The 26719-nt window shown below is 44.7% G+C and overlaps 1 protein-coding gene across 2 annotated transcripts in view; it reads left to right on the forward strand.

Moving 5' to 3' along the window:
* The window catches only part of LOC135259639 (disintegrin and metalloproteinase domain-containing protein 33-like), a 156431-nt gene that overhangs the window by 2811 nt on the left and 126901 nt on the right, over nt 1–26719 (forward strand). Inside the window, exon 2 of one of the 2 annotated variants that reach the window (XM_064344217.1) lies at nt 23279–23358. In XM_064344217.1, the coding sequence (XP_064200287.1) occupies nt 23279–23358 (80 nt within the window). Of the gene's footprint in view, nt 1–23275; nt 23359–26719 lie in introns of both variants that reach the window. The other variant, XM_064344216.1, reaches the window with a different exon arrangement.

A 26719-nucleotide genomic window follows, 5' to 3' on the forward strand; every position in this document is an offset into this window, starting at 1 on the left:
AAAAACTCTGAAATGGTAACTCCATGAAATCATCACCCAAATATCAAAATGACTTCGCTGACCCAGCCCTTTTCCGAATGTGTCCAAAAATTCAAACCAAATATGGGAAATGGACTCGGTCTTGCTTACTTGTTTGCAATGGGCCAATTTTTTTTACAGATGCAAATTGTGGTATCATTTTAAATTTGTACATACACTGCAGTTTCGTGATATAATATGTAGCCTAATACAGTACATAGGATTTGGGTCATATAGGGATCACTTCAGCGTGACTTTTAATTACACATTTGTTACCTGTCAGATTTAAGATGCAGCCAGTCTTGCTTTGCTTCTCGGCACACTGAAGAGCGGGTCTATGTACAAGTCTTTGAATCCACAGATTTCAGTACAGCATGTTGAAACAGCATACGGGAGTCATTCATTTTCTTTTCCTTAGTAATATAAAAATGTGTTTTAATCTACGTTGAGAACAGTGCTGAAATTCTACAATTAGTTTCATTAATTAATATGTTTATTATGCAAAGGCATGGGTTTGCAGAGCACATGCCACATGCATCTCGGGTGGCATGTGCGGTGCACACTGTAGTCGTGGTGCAGTGATTCGTCCTCAGTCCGGAATGTGATTTCAACTGTGACAGTGCCATTGGTGGCAGGGAGTCTCACAGGGCAGTGCATAATTATCCACAAAGATACCAAGAAGCTTCAGCCAGCAGGGTCATCCCTCCCTATGCCACACAATGGCGGCTCCTCCGATTGATAAGGCACCTGCATCCTGTCCATTACGGTAGCTGTGCAGCTTAGCTGGTGGACTTCAAGAAGTAGTGGTGGCTGGATTAACCCATTTCGGTGCACCCTCCTGAACTGAAGGAGGATGCTGCAGCAGTGGAACCGGCTTAGGGTTGAAGCTTGGAATTCCAAATTGTTGATCACAAAATGGGGATATGAAGTAGTTGCTCAAAAAATAATAATCATTTGGGGAGGCGGAGTTCCGTGCTACGGTATTCATGTGAATCGTGATGAAAAAAGTTGTCCCCACAACTGACGCTGGATTAGTTTATGAAAAATATTATTGCATGCAATGTCAAACTGCCGCTTCTTGTCACTCTGCTGTTCACTGGTGAAGCTCTCACAGATGCTAAGTCAGAGGAGCCCTCCGTACGTGCAGCTCGTGCAGGCAGATTCTGGCTGCCTGGCTGGCCAGATTGGCTCACTGGTGCGTGATGAGAGACCCACATTCTGCCAGCCAAAACTCACACCCATCCCGGGCACTGCCTAGCAGGGCTGTAGGCCAGTCGGCGCTGGCACGGTCCGGATTCGATTCGGCTTAATAATTTTTGGCAAAGATCTTGGGTTATAACTACAGTTTATTTAAGCTGATCCTGGCTCAGCTGTCGGTGGAACAGGGTAGAACAGGGATCATTTCCTACTGTGATAATGGTCCAGTCCTTTGCGGCAGTCCCACACTGCTCCTAGCAGATGGAAATAAAATAAGCAAAACAAAGGCCAGTTCAATCAAACTCCAGAGTGCTTTTCTTATAATTTGACCTTTTTTTGTAAATTCATTGACGGCATCCTAATGCTAAACTAACAGTGACCAGTTTAAGCCAGTAGTGAACATAGTTTTTTTCCCTTGCACTTTAATCAACAATTTAATAAACCGCCAAATGATGTGAAAGAACGGAAAAACGGCAGTATATTTGCTTGGATTTGTGAGTTAGACACCCTACATGTGAGATGCTATATTCTGAAAAGTGACCATGAAATGAATTCTGAAAATTAAGAGTACAGGAAATGCAGATACAGATGTTGTTTTTTTTTATATATCATTTGTTTGTGTTGACGTGAAGGCATGGTAAACGTGTCAGATTTATTTTGTATATACATGTATTGGTAATGACATCTTTCTGTTGTACAGAGTACAGATGATTCACTGTGGCTTTTAACGGACATTACCGTGGGATGTTCTTTATGTAAATGAGTTCCTGTAAATCCTTTTCCGGAAAGCAATATCGTTTTTCTATGGATTTTTTTTGTGGGTGAGCCTGTTCAAGGGTCAACTTGGCAATTTACGTTGTACCACTGAAAAACAGAACAACTACAGTTTGAATAAAAAAAATTGGTTCCCGTTTCTTCCATTTATTATGGGGAAACGTTCTTTTTGAAAATGCATTGTTTTACTAGTTTTGTATGAACTATTATATAGCGAGACTGAGAAACTGTCTCCTTTCTTCTGTCGTACAGCCGATACTGATAAAAGGTTTGTTGTTTAGATGGATACTGTAATTCAGCCATTGTCGAAACATCTAATATCAGAGACAAATTAGACATGGACAGTAAATAGCAGTTATTAATTTATTTTTTTATCTAGTAGCCATAGGTTCCCATTAAGGCAGTGTGTGGTTCTAGTGGTTTTGGTGATGGGATTGCAACCTGAAGATCATGGGTTCCAGTCCCAGGAGCAGCACAGCCTTTGCACCTGTGAGCAAAATGACATGACCTGCGTGGCTTTGGTCCATTTCCAGCTGAATAAATAATGTATATACGAACATAAATCAAGTCACTGATCCAGGGTGGTGTCTGCTTAGCAAATATGCTGCGTTAAAAGAACAAGCTCTTGTCCTTTGAACAGTTGGTAAAGCGTTGTGAACTTCATTGCTGCCTGTATTCATAACATAGTTTTTATGTTGTCTTTTGGAAAAAAAAAAAAAAAGCTGTCCTTGCCCCCTCTCAATGATTTAAACTGTTGGTCATTACATAAAAGATACTCAATAAAATATTGTTCACAGAATGCGGCACTTCTTGCTGTCTGGTGCTCTTTTTGACAGAATGGTAAATGGGGCAGTTACGTTTCAGAGTGTGGGCGTATTTCAGCGGGAAAGAGAGCCGGGCATTGACAGGAAGATCGTTTTTGTGCCGATGCCGCTGCGCTCAGAGAGTCTCCTCCCGGCTCTGAAATGGTCGGAGCTCTCATTTTAATTTGGTTTCTCTGCTTCCGTTGAGCAGCTCTTTAGCCTGATCTCGTGAGTGCGTGCGCCGTGCGTCAGTGTCTGTGTGTATTTATATGTGTGTGTGTGTGTGGGGAGGGGGCACAAAGATGTAATTAGTGCGCATGCAGAATGAATGTGGTGCTTACAAAGCAAGACCCGCTAGGCGCAGGGCCTTGAGAAAGCACCTTTTTCTGTCTGAGCCTCGTGGGTTTCTGCCCGTGGTTCGTTTATTCGCCCCGGGCGTTCACGGAAGGAGGTTGTCGAACCGAAAAAGCATGTGCGGTCCCTGGAGGAAGCGATCAGCTGACCTTGTCTGCCCTCCCTGATTCACATTTAGCCTTTGAACCCGTGGCTTGTGGGTCAACAGTCCACCCTGTAAGACCGCAACTCACAGCACTGTTTTTACTGTCCTGGCAGGGTGACGGGGTAGGTTTACTCTGAATTAGGCTCACTGACATGCAGCTGATTTAGCGTGAAGAAAAACGTGGGCCTACAGGCAGAGATGGAAGATCCAGATTCGGAAATGAAAAGTTCTCCCAGTATTTTGTTCCGATCACCTGGATTTGCTAATTACCACAATCCTTCACCCAAGAGGTAGAACAAATTACGGGAATCAGCTGACTGAGTTTATGGGTGGAAGAAACACGTTTTCTTTTTTTTGGACTTTCCACCTCTGCCTATAGGACCCACCTGGCTTAAAGATACTCCCCATGGTGTGCACACTAGTATCTGGAGAATTTTGCAGTACACTGCTTGAAGTGTTGGGTTTGTTTGTGCAGCTTTTTTTGCTGTTTTTTAGCCAAGGGCAGTCATGATCACAGAATAACTGTCATACTGGCTGTTATGAAAATCGACATGGTTAAATTTACTGTAATGATGGGTTTTCAAAAAGGTTTATACCAGTCACCAGTTATGTTTATTTTCAATTACAGAATGCTTACAATTGCAATACTTCTGCTTCTGTCTTTGCATCTCCTACACTTCAAACGTAGCTGACGGATGAGTGGGTGATAGCACTAAGGAAAAGCAACAGAGTTCTAAATACCAGCTAACAGTTTTAAAACTGAAAATAGCCTGCAGATCTTTTTTATGGTGGTACAAAGACAACGAATGTCAATAAAAAAGACTGTTACAGAACTTAAATAGTTGTACACTGATATATTTTTAATGCTATTTCTTATGTAATCAATTTGTGCAAGCCCTAATTGCCAGTGACATATATGTGCGTGTTTTTATATTTTATATTTTCAAACGGCAGGATTGTGTGATTGTTTTTTTATGTGCAAACTGCAAGGGAAGCGGAGATCTTTCTGCCCATATTTTCAGCATGGGTGTCCTAGTCGCGAGCCAAGTTGTAGCCATAGCAATTTTGCTACCCAGCTAGCCTTTTTGCATAGCATGAACTGAGTGACATCAGATGTTTGCAATAAGCTCTTGCAAATGTGTCAGTGGGTAAAATGACAGGAATGTTGCTTCATGGTTTTCCCACAGATGCCAGGCCCTGGGACAGTTAATTAAAACCACATGTTTTAAAAAGGCGAATGAGCACTGATTCATCATGGGAACCAAAGTCTCAGTCCACCTTGTTTTAAATTTAAGAGGTCAAGCGTCTGCCTTCACTCTCAGTAAGAATATAAAAAAACAACTTAAATCACAAAGATGTGAAATAGTTTATGGAGATGAGTCATTCCTATAGTCTGTCTATTGTTGAAAGTTCCTTTCTTGTTGTTAAACCTTTGAAAGGTAAGTTTTTTGGAATGTTTTTTTTTTTGTCATGGACAAAAAGTAATTGTTCTAGAACTCCATTGCTTTCAATTGCCAGCAGTGATTGTTACATCAGCATTAGAATGTTCAGTTAAGAACATTCTGATCACATATTTGTGATCTTATACGTTAAAGCAGTATTTCTTAAACTATGGGTGAGGACCCAAAATGGAAGACAGGAGCTTATGAGCTGGGTCACAGAATGAGTCTGTAGCCCACATGGCTATGCCAGTATGTGTATTTGACGTGTCCCTGAAGGGTACTAAATTAAAAATTTGGGTTATGATATTAAAAGATATTTCTATTTTGGGTAATCAAACCTTTAACACAATGCAGGTTTGGCTTGTTACTTGGTACATAATTTATCATTATCTACCAAATGGTTAGTTTTAGTGCCCATGTGTCCACACTTTCACCAATTAGGAGCCTATTGATCCACCTCAGTCTTTAGATTTATCAGTAGAATAATTTTGTTTTCTTTTTTTAATGGAATTCTTTGTAATGTAGCAGAACGTGAAAATGGGAGGTTTATTATACATGGCTTGCATAGCTCTTTGTGGTATTTACATGGCTTATTAGGGTAAATAATCCCTCTAAACATTAAAATAACCTAATTAGGTAAATTAACAGCTTGATTAGTATTCAAATGCACATACACGATTGGATTTTAAAATTTTGTTTCTATAAATTCACTTCACTGCACATTAAATGATCAGTGGTAATTTAACTTGAACAGGATTTATATGGGGCTAAGATATTTATATGGGCCTTGTGCATTTCTTGGTTGTTGAATATGATTCTGTTCTCTAGAGGGTTTTGTCTGAGTTTATTGTCCTGAAGCTCAGTTATTCATAAATATTCATGATGGGGTGGAGTTAATTTGAGTTGAACTTTGGTGAATCTTTTCTATTGATTGCCAAACTCCAGGTCATTCACCCACTAGTCATGGCACTGATTTCAGTGGAAGACAAAATACCTTACAGTAGAATAATAAATATGGGAGAAATTAGTTTAACCAGAACTTAAACTGATAGCTAACTAGGTAGATGTCCCGTTAGCTTGCTTATGAGAAGTCGAGTTTGCTTGCATCCTGCATGGCTTCTAATTAGCTGCCTGGCATCCCCAGTATGAACCTGGCTTGTGGCACTCTGTGTGACCCCCATGATGAAACATGATCAGAACCCAGAAGTCTGCAGCAGCTAACCTTACAGTTCTAGCTTGTAAGTCAGTGGCAACAACCAAAGTTCTATAAAGTTGATATATAATGGCAGTAATATGAGCTTTTGGAAAAAAAAGACAAGCTGAATGTGACCTTGCCACCGTGTGCGTGCATCAGTTGAGGTAAGCAAGCGAGCGGGCCTTTTTCCGGTTAGGGGCTTTGCCACGTTCCCCAGTTGAAACGGCTCCCCGCCGTGCTGACCATCCTTACTGTACGCGCCCCCGTCCCGCGTGATGTGAATTCTCGCTCGCAGGGTGGAGGCAGGAGTGCTGGAACGGGCCCCTCTGCCTCTGTTGTGTCAGGAGCACTGCACAGTCTGAGACGAGTGGAAACCCTTTGGTCAGAGGAGCCGAAATGTCCTCTTCGATGCATCGTTGCGCACCGTCATTCTACGTTCGTCCTTTATTATTTCATCACGCAGTCTGCACATATTCCCCCCCCGCTACAGGACAGCAGATGGAAATGAGCTGCGTAGATAAATCTGTCATCGACATAGTTGCTGATACGTCGGTTACTGTGCTCTGTCCCTTTTGACTAAATTAAACAAAACATTAAGGGGTGGGGGGGAAAAATAAAAAAATATCTTCTGCATATCATTTTGGATGTTGTATAGATGCTGTATGTCAGACGGGGACAAGACACCACCCATTTGAAGGGTGAATGCTCTACGTTTCGTACTTTATTTTTTATGACACTGCCATCTCGATTAATCGCGTTGAACTGCTACAGTGTGCAGTTTGTATGCGTTTGTGGGGCGACATAGCTCAGGAGGTAAGACCGATTGTCTGGCAGTCGGAGGGTTGCCGGGTCAAACCCCGCCCTGGGCGTGTCGAAGTGCCCTTGAGCAAGACACCTAACCCCTAACTGCTCTGGCGAATGAGAGACATCAATTGTAAAGCGCTTTGGATAAAAGCGCTATATAGCCTAAATGCAGTCCATTTACCATTTGTTTGTAGCGAGGAGGCTTTTTGTCACTTTCGATGTTTTCCCTTATAAGGAAGTGACTGTGTGCCCACCGCAGCTTGAGCAGATGAACTGTACTTTATATCGGCCCTCTGAATGCACTGCTCATTACCTCTGCACCGTCCGCATTTATCTGTGGCAGTGAGCGATAAGACACCAGAGTTAGTCTAGAAAGGTTTTGATTAGGCGTTGGCTTACATTGCTTTTGGGCACTGTGTAATTATTTGTCCTATAGTGTGGAGATCCATTACTGCTGGTCACCTCTTTGTGCGGTGGGGCGCGGGTTATTGTGATTCAGGCTAAAGTCTTATCTTGGACTCACAGTATGTTTTACTCCGTCTTGGCATAGGCCTTGAGAGGCCGAGAGAATTGGTTGCCGATGCTGAGAGAATTACCACACAGGTATGTGATTTGTCAACCCGTGCATTTGGCCAATGTGAACGTTTTGCTAAATTTGATCCGTGTCTGGCCTCCCTCCCAGGCTAAAGTGTATAACAGCAGGGCCCTCCGTCCGACGCTTCACGTGCGGGATTTTGGGCGCGGCACGCCGCTCATTCCCAGCGGCTCGGCCCGCGGAGCCATTTTGTGTCTTTTTTTTCCGACGAGTTCGTTTGCGACGGTTTGCCGAAGGGTCCCGTCGCCGCCCTCGGTTTTCCCGCCAGGACCGCGGCGGAAGCCTCCGTCTTTCCCCGTTTCTTCCGGAAGTCGAAACGGGTCCCCTGCGGCGAGAGCGGAGCGCCCCGGCGCAGAGACGAAAGGGGGGGCCCGGCGGGCGAGTCCGCCGTTCGGGGGGGCGACGGGCTCGCGAGCGGCGGATCCCTGCTCCCCGGGGCCCTCGCTGCCGCGTTAGCGCCAGAGCGGCCTGCCATTGTTCAGATGCTGTCGAGGTGCTGCAGGGGAGGCGATTCATTTAGCCGCTTTCATCCGCTGCTGATAGCGCTTCGCTGCCTTGTCAGCATGGCGGTATTTTCAGAAGCTTGACGCATCGCCCCCCCCGACCCCCCCCCCGACCCCCCCCCCGACCCCCCCCTTTCCATCTCACGGATGTGGGTCATTTCTGAGTATGTGGGAAGCGCAGCTTCTTGTTTTCTTCGCTGTCAAACCACAGCCATTCCTCTCTGTGTCGAGTGGTTTGTTCCGGCTCCATCTCGACAATTGATGATGGAAGGGTAGGAGTTACCAATACCGCAGCTGCTCCTGTCAATGCTGACTGGAAAGGCAAAGGCAAAAGGCAGGTGCTTGTGAGCTCATTCTCTGTCACTCTCACTCCTCCTCACTCTGATTCATGCACTTTTAAATTTTATTTTGAGGATGTGAAGGTGAAGGTGGCAGTAGCTTGGTCAAACTCTGGCACTAAACAAGTTTCAGTGTTTTAAGAAGTCAAAAGAATGCGGTGCACTGGGATGCATTGCATCAAGACAACATTTCAGTTGGTAATGAACTAGTTGTGACAAGTATTACAGAAAAAATGCTCAATTATGTCTTATGTGTTACGTGCTAAATTTTACTCAATGTTATATGGTAATATTTCCTTCTGATATTTCAACGAAATAATTATCATGTTGTCTATAAAAGTATTGGCAATAGCCTACTTGCTATTAATGTACATGTACAATAGATAAAGATAAAGTAAGCAAAAAAAGGTAGGGGTAAACTTGTAAAGTGCCACTTAATTTAGATAAAAAAATGCAGGCTTGGTGGGTACTTAATTTATGAAAAAGAGCCTGTTGACAACACGTGCGATTCAGTCCATGACAACCAACTTGCGAGCCATATGCCCAGACCCCCACCCCCCCACCCGACGGGGGCAGTGGTTCTCTGTCTGTAACCCTCTTTGCTCTCTACCTGTCTGATTAATGCAGAAAATACGAAAGGAGGCCAGATTGTCCCGCTCTCCTAAAAAAAAAAAAAAAAAAGAAAGCTTATTCTGCTGGTAATAAATAGCCATCGACCTAAATAGCAAGTGGCTGTGCGTCTTCGATGTGCTAACATTGCATTAAATAAAATGTTCCTATTCGGCTCTCAATGTTTGTGTGAATGTCACATTAAAAAAATAAAAAAGAGAATATGCTGAGGTGTTCTTTAATGTGCTTCCTCTTCCCTTCACACTAATTATAATAATTTTAGATTTTTTTTTGCAAGCAAAGGGAGACGCTGCATGCACAGGCTATTTGCGTACTTGAGCTGTTAAAGGAGGGGACTACGAATAAAGATACAATTACAATACTAACCGGTACTTCTCTCAATCAGAATCTACCACCAACCACTGTCAAGGGAGAAGCAATTGATAGTGATCCTGTAGAAATCACTTTAAATCTCAGTCAAATATCATCAGTTATAAGTTATTATTGATTTATGAATTCAAACTGCATTTATTCCAATTCCCTTGGCTTTAAAGCACCAGTTTATTAATCTGAGCTGAACCGGTTCGGTAATCTGAGACAAAAGAAAATGGTAGCTGTAATGGGAGTCCACCCCAGTGGTTTCAAAATTGATATTGTAACTGTGGTATCTGTATCTTTATCTGTCAATGGCTGTATTATATGTTCAGAAAGTGATTTTTTCTTCACAATCACCCCTCATCAAGCACTCATGCATGGTTGCACCATCTTTAAGACTAAGATTCTGGTAGCACATATTTTAGACCCTTATATCTATTAAATACCACTGCACCATATGTTTTGCTCCAGGATACATCTCCCAAATGACTGACGAAGCCCCATTTGACCCACTCAGGGCAAACACCAAAATAACTGGGACAAAAATACCAACCTTGGCACAAAGGTTCCAGAATATTCATTTGCTGTTGTGACAGCCTTAGTGGCCTTTTGGGGCCCCAGAATGGGGGGCCCAATATCATATTAACAAGGCACATGCCTATTGGAAACATACTTACTAGTGGGGACAAAATGGGAAAAAATCATTTAATGGTTTTTAAAAAGTAACCTAGAGACTCGAGGCAATTTTTAAATAGTTTATAACAAATTTTTAAGTTTTTTTTAAGTATAATGATGAAATCGTGCTCCGTTTGCTTGGTCGACAGGCTATGACAGAATGTCACAACAGAGGCAACTGATGATGTTGTGTGTACCTCCCCCTGTCGGTCTGACAGCTTGTCTTGTTCTGTCATCTTTTTCAAAGGGAGGAATAATTTAAATAATTAGAACAGCGGCTTCTGAGGGTTACGTAATGTGCAAATAGTGTGGGAGAAAGTGCATCTTTGTCTCTGTCTGTAATCTGTCTGCCTGGTAGAAGATGGCATGAGTTGGCTTATTTGGTTTTTAAACTCCAAGATCGGTGGACTTTTTCAGGGTTTATCTTCTGGGGTTTAGAACTTTGATCTGTAGCATAAATCAACAATTTTATCACTCTTTTTTTTTTTTGGAGATTTGCTATTTAGGGGAAGTTGACCAATGTATGTATTATTTAGATTTTTTGTCTCTCCGCTTCAAAGATTTTTCTACCAGCTTCAATATGTTGAGTCTCTACTAGATGCCCATTCCATTCATTGTGATTTAGCTGACTGAGTGGACTGCAAATCTCATTCCTGACAGCACAATATCCTGAATAACACACTCAGAGTTTGGTTCAAATTTGAATTTGTATTTGAGTTTTGTTGAGCCTGCTCTTTATTACGTGGAGTGCTCTGTGAGCTGTTTTAAAAAAATAAATTCTCTGCCATTGTAAGGCCATCTTATGCGCTGTTTGGCAGAAATGCATAGGTATAATTTCTCTGACACTGTCTCTCTCACTGCCCCTCTTTCTCAGTTTGATAACCATTTGCACTGTCTCTTTTTTTTTGCTTGAAATGGCATGCTGTGTATATTGCAAAAAAAAGAAGCTAATTGGGCATAAAGTGATCAAATTAAAAAGGTAAGAGTGATATCTCTGTACTTTGCTCTTACTGAAATCCAGTTCCTCTCCCTCTGGAGGGTGGGCAGTTGTTTCTTGTTTGTTTGCGAAATTTTTGGTTAGAGCAATTTTATTTCTTTCTTTGGCCACTCTCCGTGCTCAGTTCGATCTCACTTCTCTCTTTCTGTGTCTGTCAGTCATTCTCACTCTCTCTGTGCCTCTCGGTGTGTCTCTCTCTCTCGCGCTCTCACTGTCGCCGTCGCTGTCAGACTTATTGCTTTCTCTGTGAACCGTGGGTGCTAAGTGACAGCTTGCCGGGTGAAAGATGGGGGAATGCGTTTTGATGGGGCTCTCGCACTCTCTCCGCTGTCTGCAGTTAGAGCAGCGGTTGTATGCACTGAACTGAAACGGCGATACGTTGCAGACCATGAACCCCCGTCCTCTCCTGCTTAATCCACAGAAGCCACCTGTTGTCCTAAGGGTGTGACAGTGCACAGCTATCAAGGGGATAACTAACTGGCTCAGTTCCTCTTCTTTAAAACCAGCCTGCACAGCTCAGTACTACAATTCATATGGGTTTACTTCAGTACGAGGAGTATATTTTTCTATAGAATTGATGGCTGATGACCATTTGGTTATGTAGTATGTATGGTACTGCATCCTGAGGACATGTATCTTCAGACTTTCCTTCAATAACTCCCTTTTGGCACGGGCCCAAGTACAATATCTGACATCCAAGTCGTCTTGACTGGAATCCCGCACCTGCCAGGACCTTTGACCTGCTGACATCATTTAACGGAACTGGCATCTTCTTGCCGTTAAGTATTGAAACACTTTTTATTTAGCACTGCCATCAATCAGTAGGCTAGAGTCATTTCACTAAGGGATCTACACACATACAGAATTCTCATCGGTTGTTGAAATGTATTTGTTCTGAATAAACCTGACGAAACCGCACTACAGGACTATGACACCGGTGGCATGTGATATGGGTGCTTTGTATGACACCCTAGCTTGCTAGCACATGCGCCTTGGCCGTGACCTTAAGCTATATAAGCCTCTTTGATTTACACATCTCAGTGCGAGAGATAGTCTCTCACTCAGAGAACCGAGGTTACGACATAACTGAATATTCTCTGTCATATCGACACTATCTCTCCACCCAGATACGTATTCCATATGTATGGGAAATCCCTGTAAGACCCATCGCGAGGAGAAGGTGCAGGTCCCTGGAGCCACAGTGCACAAGCTGGGGCACCAAAGACAGACACAAGCACAGCGAAAGACTGAGCGTACTCTAACAACCCAAGCTAGGCTAGGGTGTTTGACAAACAGTGTAGCGCCAGTAGGAAGGAGTTCTGAAGGGGATTCCAAATGCGATGCAACCTGTGCGGAATGTGGCAGCAGATGCTGAACTACACCGAGGCGGTTGCAGCAACCTGAAATTAAGGGATGGTAACGGCAAGACACCAGATTGCCAATCCCCTAGCCATGGAGCCTGTTTGCTTTCATGGCGATGCGGTGCCCTGCAGCTAAGAGCTGAGGGTGCAAATGGACTATATACAGTGCCAAACAGTGAACTGACTAAATACAAATATGGAACCATGTTCACTCTGCAGCACCCCACGAGGGACGACGTCAGCGAGACACTGATGCCACCCCTCATACGAATGGGGACCACCGGATGCTGAGCCACCTGCTCCTGAAGGTGTGGTGCCAGACAATCCTATGCACAGGTTCCAGTTCAGCAATGCTGATACCGGAACACTGTGCCATAGGGTAAGGGTCACCCTCGCAGACCTAGCAGGGCTGGGGGGTGTCACAGCCAGCCAACCGTGAAGGAGGTAGTGGGGGGCACATTCAGACTGTAAAACCTGGTAAAAACAGAGGACATTGACCAGATTGCTACTGCGCAAACATCTGGCATCGATGAACCCCGGAACACCGCCTGTGAGGTAGCAACGCCCCTCATAGAGTGAGTTCATACTGCTGGGGGTGTGGTCGCATCTGAAGCAGCATACGCCTGTTGTATCGTGTCCACAATCCAATGGGACAGCCTAGCTATGGACAGTGGTAGACCAAGCAATTCTGCCTTATAGCAAATTAACAGCTGCTCTGTCATCCTGAGATGTTCACTCCTAGCTATGTAGACCTATAAGGCCCTAACAGGGCACAGGAGAGACAAGTTGTGGTCCTACTCTGTGTCCCGTGGAGGGTGGCAGAAGGGGTGCAGCTCAATGATTTAGATGACGTGGGGACAATACATTTGGGAGAAAGGCTGGGTTATGACAAAGTGCTGCCACCGCCACACCCTCAGGAGTGAATCAACAGCAACACTTATGTGCCAAGAGAGCCTGCAGTTCACCCACCCTTTTAGCTGATGTCATGGCTAAATGGAGCGCTGTCTTCATGGAAGTCCACTTCAGCTCCACAGAGTCGAGGGGCTCAAATGGGGCACACATTAGAGATTTCAATACCAGGTCCAGGTCCCAGGTAGGAAGCCAGGATGCCCTCTGGGCCCTAAACCGCTGGGTTCTCCTAAGAAACTGCCTAATCAGATGGTTGTCCTCCGCAGACAATCTCGAGGATGTGTGAGTGACAAATATTGCTGCCGCAAATCCTCTAAGTGTAGCAGGGGACCGTCCCCTGTCAGACAACTCCTGTAAAAGCTGGAGGATCACAGGTGTTGCACAGGACAAGGGATCCTTCTGTCTGCCCTGCGCCTAGACTGGAACAAGTGGCACCTGTAGGAGTACGCCACCCTGGTGGAAGGAGCCCGGGCACTCTGTAGCGTACGCGCTACCTCCTGGGACAGTTCACAGGCTAGGAACTAGGACCTCTCAGAGGTCAAGCCACAGCATGAGACTACTGGGAAAGGATCTAAATCTGAAAACAAAAAAAAACCTTTTGATGGTCATACTATTTTATTGCTCTATTATCCTTGGTCGTTTAAAACTTAATTTCGAATTTCAAAATGAATGGGAGTGAATCGGGAGATGTACATCCGGGAAGAACGGCGATACCATTAACGATCAGCAGGGACAGCTGATGTTGCTAGTATTCCCGCTGTGCAAATACAATGGGGTAAGCGTTACAAAATTGCGTGTTATACCAAAGTGAAGTATGCCTTCAACGTTGAATGTGCTGCTGACTCATAGCCCCGCTGATTATATGAATATCAGAATTTGTTTGTGAAGCATGAAGGGTCTCCTCTTGCTCCCTTCGTCCCCTTGAACAAGATTCCCCTGCAAACAGAGTGGCTCTGTTTGACTGTTAAAGCACATGGCGGACAGAGGTATGGGCAGAGCGCCTCGAAGCCAAAAGGCAAGTCGAGAGTAACTCATCTTGGTCATAGGCAGCTGCGATTTATATAAAAATGACAATTACATTTTATTATAATGTCGATTATGATGACAAATTTATCCCCATGCCCATCTAGAATCCCGTGTGTTTATTGGGTAGTTTTTCAGTAACTTGGAAGCCCTAACATTTCACTCCCATCACAGAAAATGTCAGCTCTAAGAGGAAGCTGGCAGTTACGTCAGCTTGGCTTCCCAAAGTGACAGTCCAAAAGAGTCTTCCAGCTTTTGATTTGATTTGATTTATTTGCACTCATCATACATACCTGTGGCTGTAAGGAGTGTTAGTTGCTCTTCAGAACCACCTAAATGCAGTTAAGAAGCTTTTCACACACACACACACACACACACACACACACACACACACGTACGCGCACACACACGCATGCTTACGCACACATATTTTCAGTTGCGTTCGGAAATGGAGATGAATCATCTTTCTGTTTGGCACATTTAATATTTCATAAATACAGCCAAGTATTCAAGTACCCATTAAAAAGCTGATCCCTCTGGAAGATTTAAAAATGAAATTCAGCAGATATGTCTTGACCTGGCTGCACCTCGAAGTCCAAAGAAGTTTTTGCTTAAGCAGTCAGTGTATTTATTTATTTATTTATTTATTTATTTATTTATTTATTTATTTATTTATTTATGCATTTTGCATCTCTGAGATTTTAATGTGGTTTTGAGAGGAATATTGGAACCTGGGCCGGTATTGAAGGTGTCATTTGGACCCCTTTCATCGAACTTGATCGCAGCAGACTTTTACTGCTTCTCCCCTATAACTGCGTCTCCTCATTCTTAATGCCAGGTCTTGGCACCATCCCTCCCAGTAGCCTCCCACTGGTGACCCCCCACCCATAAACGTCTCTGTCCTGAGGCCAGTGTCACATGTGCGTGGAACAGACGTAGTGCCACCCAGTGGACTCCTCCGGCTGCCCTTTTGGGATGGGCCCCGTGTGCAGGCAATGGATGATTTATGTGCCAGAGACAGCAGGCCAACGCAAAAGCAATAAAAAACTTTCTTACCCTCTGCAGTTTTATTTTCTTCTCAATCTCTTCCATTTTTTCCTGTCATAATCAGTATTGTGGGAGAAATGGATGGTAACGAATTTGACGAAGCAGCAGTTTTTGAGGTCGTTACAAAGTTTTCGGGAAACAAAACGTGGAAGGGCACGGGAATAATTAATTCCACCTTTATTAGCACATCTCTGATTGTTCCCGCTGGTCTTGGTCATCTCTTTTTCTAAACTGCATGCTATAAAGTGTACCCCATTTTGTTTTACTATATTTTTTAGAATGACATCAGCACTTAGCGTCTTTGAAAGCTCCACGCGTACCGTAGAGCCCCTCCTGTAAGATGAGGCGTTTGGTCTGAGAGCCATCGCTGTAATAAGCCGAGGTGTCCTGCGCACTCTGGCTGACGCATTGAAACGCCCCCCCTTTTGGCGAGAGAGGGACCATTTGTCAGAATGGAGTTGCATGAGTGCTGTCACAAGGTCCACCGAAGTTATACTGCGGTGGAGAGAGGGAGAGGGAAATAGACTAGTGATTTGTGATTTGACGCTGACGAAACTTAATTTTCTTCAGGGCTCTCCGCATTCATTAGGCAGCCCGATTGCGGTGCCGCGGCCATGGCCAGTGTCATCATTCAGTGGGCCCTGTGATTAAAAACCTGCGGGCCTCTAATGCCTTCGCCGGGCCCATTAGCCTCGGCTAATGGCTTTCACGGGGCGAAATGATGAAGTCATGAAGTTGGGGCCGAGCTGAGTCTGTCATCCGAGATCGTCGCTCCAGAGCTGCAAATGTTCTCTGTGGTAAGAAGTAGGAAACAGCCCTCTGACCAGGCTCGGATATTGTGCTGTCCTCTCAAGTTTTGGTAACCTATGGAGAGGAAAACATGTTACTTATTTAAATGGTTGTTTCAACCAAAAAAAAATTGCCTAATATGTTTTTGATTTGGTTTGGTTTCTTTGGTCAAAAAACGGCCAGCAAATCACCTTCCTGCTGAATGTGTGCGCAACTGCAAAAACTTGGCGAGTGATGACATCTCAGTGTACACATGGGGACTGTTTGCTACCTGAAAAAAGTAAAAAACTGACAAAATCACACATGGTGAGTTTGTGCGGTTCATACAAATTCACAAGGTGGGAGGTGAGCAACTTAAAACACACTGGAAGAATGGGATGGCAATCTTATATTAAACTTACATATAATATTAAACACAAACTTACTTATTCTGTTTGTTTTTCGCCTCTTCACTTCAAAGAAATTTATTCCCTTGATGAATTCTGGAAATTGTTTTTTTTTTTACACAATTATAAATAATTTCACTCGCTCAACTCTAGCCGTGTGTACAGGTACAATATGAATGCGCCTTCTACCTGTGCATGCAGAACCTACCTGAGCTCCCTGCTTTGCCTGATGGCCACCAGGAGTTTGCGAGTGAGCATCCAGTGTGTATCTGCCTTTAGTCCTTATGGGCTGGGGCACCAGGCCCTTTTAGGCAGTAGACTGATGTCAGTATGTCTAGTATGTAGGTCAATGTAAATAATGTGGTCTTTTGGTCTAGTTTGTAGGATCTGTAGTTATAGCATAGCTAATTAGAAATGAAATGGTTTCCAGCCTTTAAGGCTCTATGCAGCGAAGAAGACTTTCCTTTTTCTTACTACAAGGAGAGTGCTTCATTTTCCGAGTGCCTCTGCTCCAAGCTTGTGTTTCATACACCGTGTGCCTTGTTAAATACACAGTGGAAAACAGTTTCTATAGCAGGAATTCCATACTGAGAAAGGAAAGCATCTCTCAGCACCCCCCCACAAGACCAACGTATATAATTGTCCTATGTGGGCATTTAGCCTGGATATGGGAGCAGATTATATTCTTCACTTTTTGTCTCAAAAATGACAGAAGCAGCAATCTTGCACCCTGTGAGGCACTTTACGAGCATCGGATTCAGGTCCCCACATGGCAATCGATGCAGCAGCCAGCGAATGATTCTTAAAGAAACAGGCAAACAAAAACAAAAGCACAACTGAAGAATAGCTTTTCAGGATGATGACTTTTAGGGAGCGCAGCAAGGTCTAAAAATGTAATCTGCAGGACCATCCACAGATGAATTAATATCATGAAGAGGCACAATACACCCCGCCCCCATTTTAAAAAAATCAAGTCACTTTGTTTTACAGTTTGAAAAAAAAACTGCAATTTTGATGAAGCCCAGTTCTATGCTATTCCTTTTCTCTCTCTCTCTCTCTCTCTCTTTAAATGAAGCAATCACCAGTAGTTACAGTACAAACCCTTCCCAGACACAAAATTGTGGGCATGTCTTCTGGCTGAAAATCTCAGCATTTGAGCAAGTTACAACCCTTTGGAGAGAACCCATCTGCAGCATGTGCCACAGAAAAACGTGTGTCTCGCATTCATGGTTGAACACTGCTTTTATCTAACTATTTCTTTATTTTTTGAAATTGCCCCTAGAAAAAGCTTGAGAGCCACAGTTCATGTGCCAGCACCAACCGTGTGTCTGAGTGTGACAGGTTGAATTAACCCATGGGTAGGGCAATAAAGATGGCCACTCTACTGCTACAGGTTTATTTTGACCGATACACTGAAATACTGACACATTCTTCAACCTGTAACGCTAGACATATTATATCTACATAAAATGAAAATACACAACTTGACCTGTGACATTTACAGTCAATTTTTGTTGTGCTAAAAACCATTTATATACCATATGTAATGTTTTTATTTTGGAAAAAAGACTCCTTGTGTTTTGGAGTGGGTGTGTCTTATGCTGACATATTTTTGTCATGGGGGAGGTGTATCCCTTATGAAAAAATATGTTCAAAAACCACATGTGAACACCCAACATTAGAGTACACATGTGAACTATGAATATAATCCCACTTATAAAATGACAGCGGAAAAGGGTAGCCTATGCTATTTCAAGTCACATGTTTTGTTTGTGCATGTGAAAATTGTAGTTCACATTTGAATAAGTGAAGATGCAAATGTCTCATTAAAAAGCCATCAGATGTCAAAATGTCCAGTTTACATGTGAAATGTTCTTTTCGCATGTGAATAATTTAATTCACACGTGCAAATGTTAAATTCATGTGTGCAATCATGATTTTTCGCATGCAAATTCCACATGATTTTTTTCGTAAGGGATCCTCTGTCCATTTTATCGTCTTTTATTCCCCGGTATTTTTTTTTCATTTTTCATTTTCAGATGTCCTTTCGTATTTGTAGGCTTGTTCCATCACAGCCGTATCCTCCGTCGCTTTTAGAGACCGCAGATTGGTATGCAGGTGACATGTGGAGCTCGCTGCCTCTTCATTCTGTGCTCCACTGTGCCAGAGCACTTCACGGCTTTCACAGCTGGCGCGGCCTGACCGGAGGAGTCCCTCTTGCGCTGTTGGGTTGGGATTATGCTACTGAAGGAATATCTGCTTTCCTGGGCTACAGCGAGGAGCTCAACGTGACACCCTTAAGGGAACATCACTATGCGAAGGAAGAACGACTTGACCGCCCACGCCAACAAATGCAAAATATCCGGCCGGTATTCAGTGTATCTTGTGCCTCACGCTAATTTAGTGAAGACGAGCCCCCGCGACACGTTTCCTGTAAGTTTAGGTATGATTCGTTCATCTGTTGTTTGGATGTTGTCTCAGCCTCGGGTTGGAACTTCAGCCAAGCACCATCCCTTTGGCCTCGGACCGGTTTTACAGAGCAGGTCGGAATCTCGCAAGGAGAGATTAGAGGGGGTCGCACTTAGCACCGAATTAAATCACCACAATTTCTGCACCTTCTATAACCCACAGAATGATTGCACCCTTTTTTCTGTGCTTTTTTGGAAAAAAAGCTAAGCCCAGCACCACTAGCCCTTATGAGTCATTGAAGTCACCACCGGGGCCCAAATCAGCGAGGTAGATGGTGCCCCTCAGGGCGTCGCTGAAAACCTCAGAGCCTGTTCACCAGAGGTGAGTCGCAGGTGAAAACAGGGGCTCGACTTCAGTAGCTTTCGATGACGCATCCTCTCATTTAATTCAGAAGACATGGGGGGGCGAAAAGAGGGGGGGGGGGAGGGAGGGGAAGAGTGCTGAAAAAATACCTTTCATGCTTTCATTTCCTGGAAAGAAAGATAAGTGCACAGGGTCTGCAGCCATTCATTAGTTCAGGGAGCTGGGAGAGATGTCACAGCCCCCCGTTCCTGTGCGCTTGGGGTGGTTTATTATCTTGCAGCGGCCCGCAGCGCCGTGCCGGACGAGCACGTGCCTGATTATCCAGAGCCTAAATTAATCTCGCACCTGGCTGGCCGGCAGGAGAAGACGTACGCGGTAGCGGCGCTGACCTTTTGCTCTGATTGGTTGGAGATAAGACAGGTTTGGTGACAGGGGGGCGAGGTCAGTACGCGATGGATCCTGACTCCCAGCGGCGTCCACCTGCACGAGCCGGAGCCGGAGCCACCGCGCCCGCAGTGGCCGCCTTCGCCACACCCGCCCCGGAAGATTCTGAGGTTGCTGCGGACACAGCACTGATAGGGCACAACACTTTTGAGTGCCATTATACCCAAACCTTTCCCAACACAAGACCACCCAAGGGTCACTCCACGCTTAACCCTTTAAGGTGTAAGATCCAAAAATATGTTATTAGAATGCTCTTAGTCACACAACACTTCCCACAATTTTTTTTGTTCAGTGTTGCACACCTCTAGAATTTCTGTCACGCAGTGTTGACTTGACTGCCAGATGGAACCCTGAAATTCATTGCCATGGATACTTTTTTTTTTTTTTTTTGCTTCACCTCATTATTTTGGTTTTGACTGGTGTTGGTAAACGTGGTGGGAATAAGAGGAAAACCTTAGTGACGGATGCAGTTAATTAAATCATTGAACCGTTTAGCCAAAATAACCTAAAATAGTTGAAAAGCTTGTCTTCATCCAGCATGTATCACATCTGATTAACAAGGCTAGTACATAGCTTGTTCGCCTGGTTTTATTCTTCCCTTGTTTGGTTTGCTTGAGTGATGGACCACATTCTTTTTTCAGTTATTTTTATTTATTTTAATTTTTAAAATTTTTATTTTTGCAAAAATAGATATACAATGTATTTCCCTGTTTCTCAATAATTTCACTGGGCGTTGCCATGTGAACCCTCCCCACAGGCCTTGCCTGAGTACAAGTAAAAAAATATCATGCGACACTTTCATTTTTATCACACACTTGTCAAAAGGGTCATGCGACAATGTATAAATCAGGCTTTAAGCAACAATTGCCTATTGCGCAACTGCACAGATCTATCGGGATGATATCCAGTGCCAAGAGTGACTGTTGTTGTATGTGCATTTCTCCACAAGCAATCTGTGCCCGAAAAATCAAAAGGGACATGAATTGCAACACTTTTCAAAATTGATAAAGCAGGATAAAACGTAAACCTATAATCTTCAAAATTAAATTACCACAGATGGACATTATAGTATAGTTTTCTCCATGAGATTTTTTTAATCCACTGCGGTTTGCTTGTTAACACACTGACAGTTGTTTCAGCGGATGCTTAATGAGCCTTTTCCTGTATGTATCAGCAGATGTGCATCCCATCAAAAATTTCTCATCACATTTCATATGTTCTGAGCAATTTGTTTTTGTCTAGCCTGAGCAGGCAGCCAATTTGTGGTCAATGGCTTGTTTAGCAAGAAAACAAGTACAATTATTGTGATGCAGCTGGCTTCTGGTTTTAATAATTCAGTGCTTATAACCACAGACGTCCTGCCCTCGAAGCCTCCTCAAGTCTCATTTTAAACAAGCGGCGGGCCAACGGACTGCTTTCTTATGGCACACTTTCATCGTTTGATTTTACTGGGGACAGCCTATGCTGACCGGCACGTTGCTCATTATGCCTTCAGTCCTTCTCATTTCATTGGCTCTGTCTCAAACCTTGGTGGAGACCATTAGCAACAGGGAGTGCCCGTGTGGCAAAATGTGTCACAGCCATTGGGGCGCAAGGCATTGGCGGATACGTGGTGCCATTTTGGATCGAGCTGTCATTTGTGTACCGTGAGTTGCCGTTCTGGGTTTTTCCTGGATAGATAATTTCAAGGCGGCCGCCTTGATCGTTATCCACACGGCCTTGACAAACATGTGACCGGAGTCGGCAAGAACAAAGCCTAGTTCGAAAAATGTTGGGCACAGTCGATTGCCGTCATTGACAACGACAGCGTTGCTGGAGATTGGTGCTGCAGTGTAATCAACAGAAATGAACATCTGGTACAAGGCGTTGGTGACGAAGAAGAAAACTACTGTGCTGCTGTAAAGGTCTGTGAAGTTAGTGACAATAAGCCACGATTTATAAGCCAAGGCTACCGGTTTTAGCCTGCCAGTTTGCATTTGTGAGCTTTTTATACTGAAATAAACTTTGTTGCACAATTAGCAAGATTAGTATTCCAATCACATCTCACAACATCTCATGTTACATTTATGGGATTTAAAATTCTGAGCATTTGTAGTCGAAAACAACTTATAAAACCTGTTTGTAAAACTGTAGATTGCTGCTTGTTAAGTTAACGACTCAATAATGATACAGCCAATGAAAATATTTTGGAAAAAAAGATATAATTTCGGAAACTTCAGGATTATAACGAATTCATGTTTTATTTATATTACTTTTTACAATGAAGTATTATGACATAATATATTTAGAATTATTTACGCATTTTTTATAGGGAAGGAACAAACCAGCACAACCTGTGGTTGTAATTCTTACTGAAAATATATAAATATTTTGTCTCACTACAGTAGGATAAAACTGGAGCAGTACATTGTTAAATGGTGTACTTTGAACAAACAATGCTAAACTAAGCAAAGAAAAAAATGTAATTAAATTTCCATTTGCACTTTTAAACGTTGGGTAATTTACAATTGGATTACAAAAAACAAAGAGATACAAAGTAAATGAAGGTGTGGTGAATCTGAATCTTCTGAATGTCTAGTTTCCAAATCAGGTGAGTTTTACATTGCGCTGTTATGCAGATTGTTCTTGATCTATAATTATTACGGACAGCCAAAATTGGGGTAATTTGAATATAAAGCAACCAAATCTTCATTCAATTCTTCTGCAAAAGCAAATGATTCCAACTGAGTACAACTATGGTGAAATGTTTTAGTTTCTCAAAATATCTACTATATGAGTAAGTTAGTTTCAGAGAATGTATTTACACTATGAATTGTGGCTAGGGTTTAGCCCCTTCACGATTTTGGATGAGATACCACCTTTTTTTTGAGCAAGGAAAGCTCATTTTCTTTCTTTCTTTCTTTCTTTCTTTTTGTTTATTTCTTTTTTTCTGTCTTGCTGTGCATTCATACATTTATCTTGGGAGGAGTCTCCGCTTCCGCTATTTTATTTCTCAGGCACTAAAATCGAAACAAAAGAATTCTACCCTACTTACTTAAAAGGCGCTAAAATCAGCATTCCCCGTTTTAACAGGGGATTAAACAGATTATTTGACTGTTTGAGGTCTTGGCCTTGAGAATTTGGCCATTGAACACTAATTAACTATTGGGAACAGCATACATCAGCTTGTCATTATTATTCCTTTTTGTCTGTCACCATTTCTTTTTTTCTCATATGTTCGAGTAGCCTTAGATGTTATTTTCAAAACGGTGTGAGAAAGTGCAGACCCCTTTGCAGCATGTCATTGGTCTGTTGTCTCTGTACAGCTTCATATGGTGTTACGGGGGAGGGGGGGGTCTTGTTTTTCATAAGGGCTTCAGAGCCAGGTTCACAGCTTCGTCTTGACCTGAAAGGCTCTTTGGAGGCCACGCGTGGCTGAGCTCTGCCTGGCCTTTGACATTCAGTGATTCATCCCAGCTGCACATGAAACAGACAATACACACCTCACCCCCACCCAAAAAAAAAAGGCACCGTCTCACTGTCGGCTATACAGACTTGCAAAATATCTTTTTTGTCCTCCCAATAGACATAAAGATAGGTGGAGTTAATGCACGGAGACAGGCGGCAGATGCGTTTTCAATTTGTGTCAGAGGCGGGGCCTGCCAAGCAGATCCGGCAGTAGGCCCCCGGCGAGACGCCTGCTTTCCTGCGCGCTGACCCCCAGTGTTTGTGTCCTCTCAGCAGGGGAGCTCCGGGGACAGACCGTGGTGCCACGCTGGCTCTCCCGGACGCGGAACAAGAGGGAGGCCGGGATCCCGCTGCAGGTCAGAGCCGTTTCCTTTCGCCGCTACCCTTAACGTCCGAACCATCTGCTCCTCCGGGCACTTCGCCGCTGCCGTGGGCGGGGCTGGCCGTCTGCGACTCTGTACCAAAGCGGGACGCCAGACGGCGGCCCTCCTGCGCTCTTCCCTCCTTAATTGAAACGGCATACTGTCGTCCCTCGCTGCAGATCTCATATTCCCCTCGTGCGGAAGCTCTTACGGAAGCCTCTCTTCCGACTGAAGTACGTTTTTGTTGAGGAAAATGAAATTTTCATGCTCCGTTGCACTATTAAATGTCTATTACTGAGGGTTTTGGAGGAAGGGCCAACGGTAAAAAAAACCTCATGTCTTCCACGAGAGGTTGTTTCCGGAAGGTTCTCAGAAATGAGTCCTTCCTGAGAAGCCAGTCTAAAAAGGGCCTGGGTCATCCAAGAGATTCTGCCCACGTATTTAAAAGCCTTGAAGCCTAGCGCTAATTGAATTTGCGGGGACCGAGAACTGCGCGCACAGGGCACTGTGGCCTGTAGGCAGGAGTTAACGTCGCAGACAGCACCTGTTGCCCTTTTAACACACGGCACAGCACAGAGAGAGAGAGAGCATCTGGTGTCTGAGACTTGAGAGAAGCAGCAGAAAGTACAGCAGACCCCTGTATCTGGACCTGTACTCAACCAATCAGTCCTGATAGCATAGTAAGCCCAGTCTATGTGCCAGTAAATCTTAAGCACTCACAGAGCCATCTACCCTGATATGTGGAATCAATATAAAGATCTGCTTATCGAAATTCTCATGAAAATGAGCCAACGTCCAGCTCAAAGTTAGTTTGCCTCTGTTGTGCTTTCCCATCAAAACTTGTGAATGATTTAGAGGGCAATTTAAATTTCTACATTGGAAGTATGTTTCCTAGTATTGTAACATGAAGGAAAAGAACCCTACTGCAGCAGAGCATCATTAATATAATATTTGGAATGTACGGATTATTCAGATAATGCATACCTGTCAACCAAGCCAAGCCATCCCACTGAGAAAAGCTCATTGTGATGGAAAGATTTCTGCCTTTCTGTGATCTGCCGCTGTGAGGTATATGTGCTTCGCCGCCAAAAAACCAGTCGAGCAGCGAGTGCATGGGGCTGCGTTTAGTATGATGGTTGTCCTGGGAAGAAAACAGACATTTTTAAAAAAGCCAGCAGAAAAAAAAAATGAATAGACTGCGCATTCACAAATAGAACTGGCCTCAGCCCCGTCTGGGTACCTTGCGCTGTCCTGATTGGTCCCTGTCCTGTCCTGATTGGTCCCTGTCCTGTCCTGATTGGTCCCTGTCCTGTCCTGATTGGTCCCTGTCCTGTCCTGATTGGTCCCTGTCCTGTCCTGATTGGTCCCTGTCCTGTCCTGATTGGTTCTGCGGTTCAGAGCCCCGCGGCTCATTTCTTTGCCAGGGGCTTGCGTGAAGCGCCTGGTGCGAGAGCGAAGTCGGCTTCGACAGCAAGCAAGCCCAGACAGGCCGTTTTGCCACAGAGCGGGATGCGCCGAGAAGCCACTGAAAGCACCGCTGGAACCATCTGTCCCTGGCAACGTTTGTGCTTGCAAGGGGACCGCGGCGAAAAATGAAATTTATGCGGTTTTGTGTTTCCCCTCAAACATTTTCGGTGTGTGTGCGCCAGGCAAAGTGTGTTTTCAAACGGTCCAACGAACAAACAGAAAAATGGCCATTGTGCAACCACGTCCCAGTCAGTGTCTGACACCCACCCCCCCACCAGAAAAAAAGGGACCAAAGATTCTTGACCAGAGCCTCCCTTCCAAACGGGGATAGAAATGCGCTGAAACAAGTCGGCTGTGCGCAAACGCGAACGCGAGCCAAGCTCCCGCCCGCGGGAACGAAACGTGCCCGGCGCGGAGTAACGTCTGTCGCAGGCGCCGGACCCCGGGGCGGCGCAGAACGCGGCGGGAAAAGCCGTCGCTCCGCCGAACGCGTGTGCCTCGACGGTCGCGAGGGCACGCCCACGAGAGAGACCGATTGGACGGCAGCCTGCTCCCGTTACTCGCTCCGCGACGGGCCCACGTGCCGCGGGTGTGACGTCACCGGCACGGTAAAAACGGCCTCGTGGTAGCCGGCCATTGACCGGGGGGGGGGGGGGGGGTGATCACTACAGAGGCTTAACGAGAGCCGCTGTCCTTGCCCCACCGCGCTGAAGGGGGCGGGGCGGGGCGTGTCTCGGCATAAATCGGCGCCGGGCGAGCCGCGCCGGCGGTAATTCGCGGTGCGAGCGAGAGGCGATTCGCGGTGCGCCTGGCCAGCCGGCCCATCGGGGGAGCACTAAAGCCCTCGCAAGCACGCTCGCAATGCCGAGGCCCGGGCGTCGGGCGGAATATTAAGGAGCAGCTTATTGGCTGGCTTTCCCCGGGGCGAAAGGCTTTAAGATAGCGGGCGGTGGAGGGCCCCTGCGGTGGCAGACAGAGCTATCCCAGGGTAATGTGCACCTGTATGCGACAGCTGGCTTTAAATAAGTGATATTAAACTAATGTTGAAAAAGTGGAGGACACTGACGTAATGTATGAGAACGTTTCCCTCTCCTTCTCTGTCTCTCTCTCTCTCGCTCTCTGTCTCTCTCTTTCTCTCGCTCTCTGTCTCTGTGTCTCTCTCTCTCTCTCTCTCACTCTGTCTTTCTCTGTCTCTCTGTCTTTCTCTCTCTCTCTCACTCTGTCTTTCTCTCTTTCTCTGTCTCTCTGTCTTTCTCTCTCTCTCACTCTGTCTTTCTCTCTCTCTCTCGCTCTCTGTCTCTCTCTCCCTCTCTCTGAAAGAGAGAGTAAGGTTAACAGGTTAACAGAGCTGCTGCATCTCCCAGAAAATGGAAGCAATTTTCCCCCATTGTCTGACTCAACTTACAATTTCTATTCAGTGCTCAGATTCAATTATGTGCTGCTCCATCCATGCCATACACTGTGCACAGCCGGTGTGACCTGTTGCAAATACAGAAAACTGTGGAACCCACTGTTAGCCTGGTGGACACAAGCAAGAGTGAGTGTGTGTGTGTGTGTGTGTGCGTATGTGCCTGCCTTTTTGTGCGTGTTCCTTACGTTGGTCAATATGTGTGTGATTTTAAGCGTTTGGGTACGTGTGTGACTTGTGTCAGTGTGTTTGTGTGTTTTTGTGTGTGTGTGTGTGTGTGTGTGTGTGTGCATGTGTTTGCTTTACTCGTTGGATTGGAGGTCTCTGTTGCTCCTGCAGTGAATCTTTTTCTAGTGTTTTCTAGTGTATTTGTCCTTGAGATTAAGAGGACGTTCCGGTGGGAACTGGAAGTGGTAATTGAAAGGCAGCTGGTTCCCTGCAGCATCACCCTTCTGGTGGGGTGCAGCGTGCCTATTTATT

The sequence above is a fragment of the Anguilla rostrata genome, chromosome 7 (genome assembly GCF_018555375.3).
Source record: "Anguilla rostrata isolate EN2019 chromosome 7, ASM1855537v3, whole genome shotgun sequence".
Classification (NCBI taxonomy): Eukaryota; Metazoa; Chordata; class Actinopteri; order Anguilliformes; family Anguillidae; genus Anguilla; species Anguilla rostrata.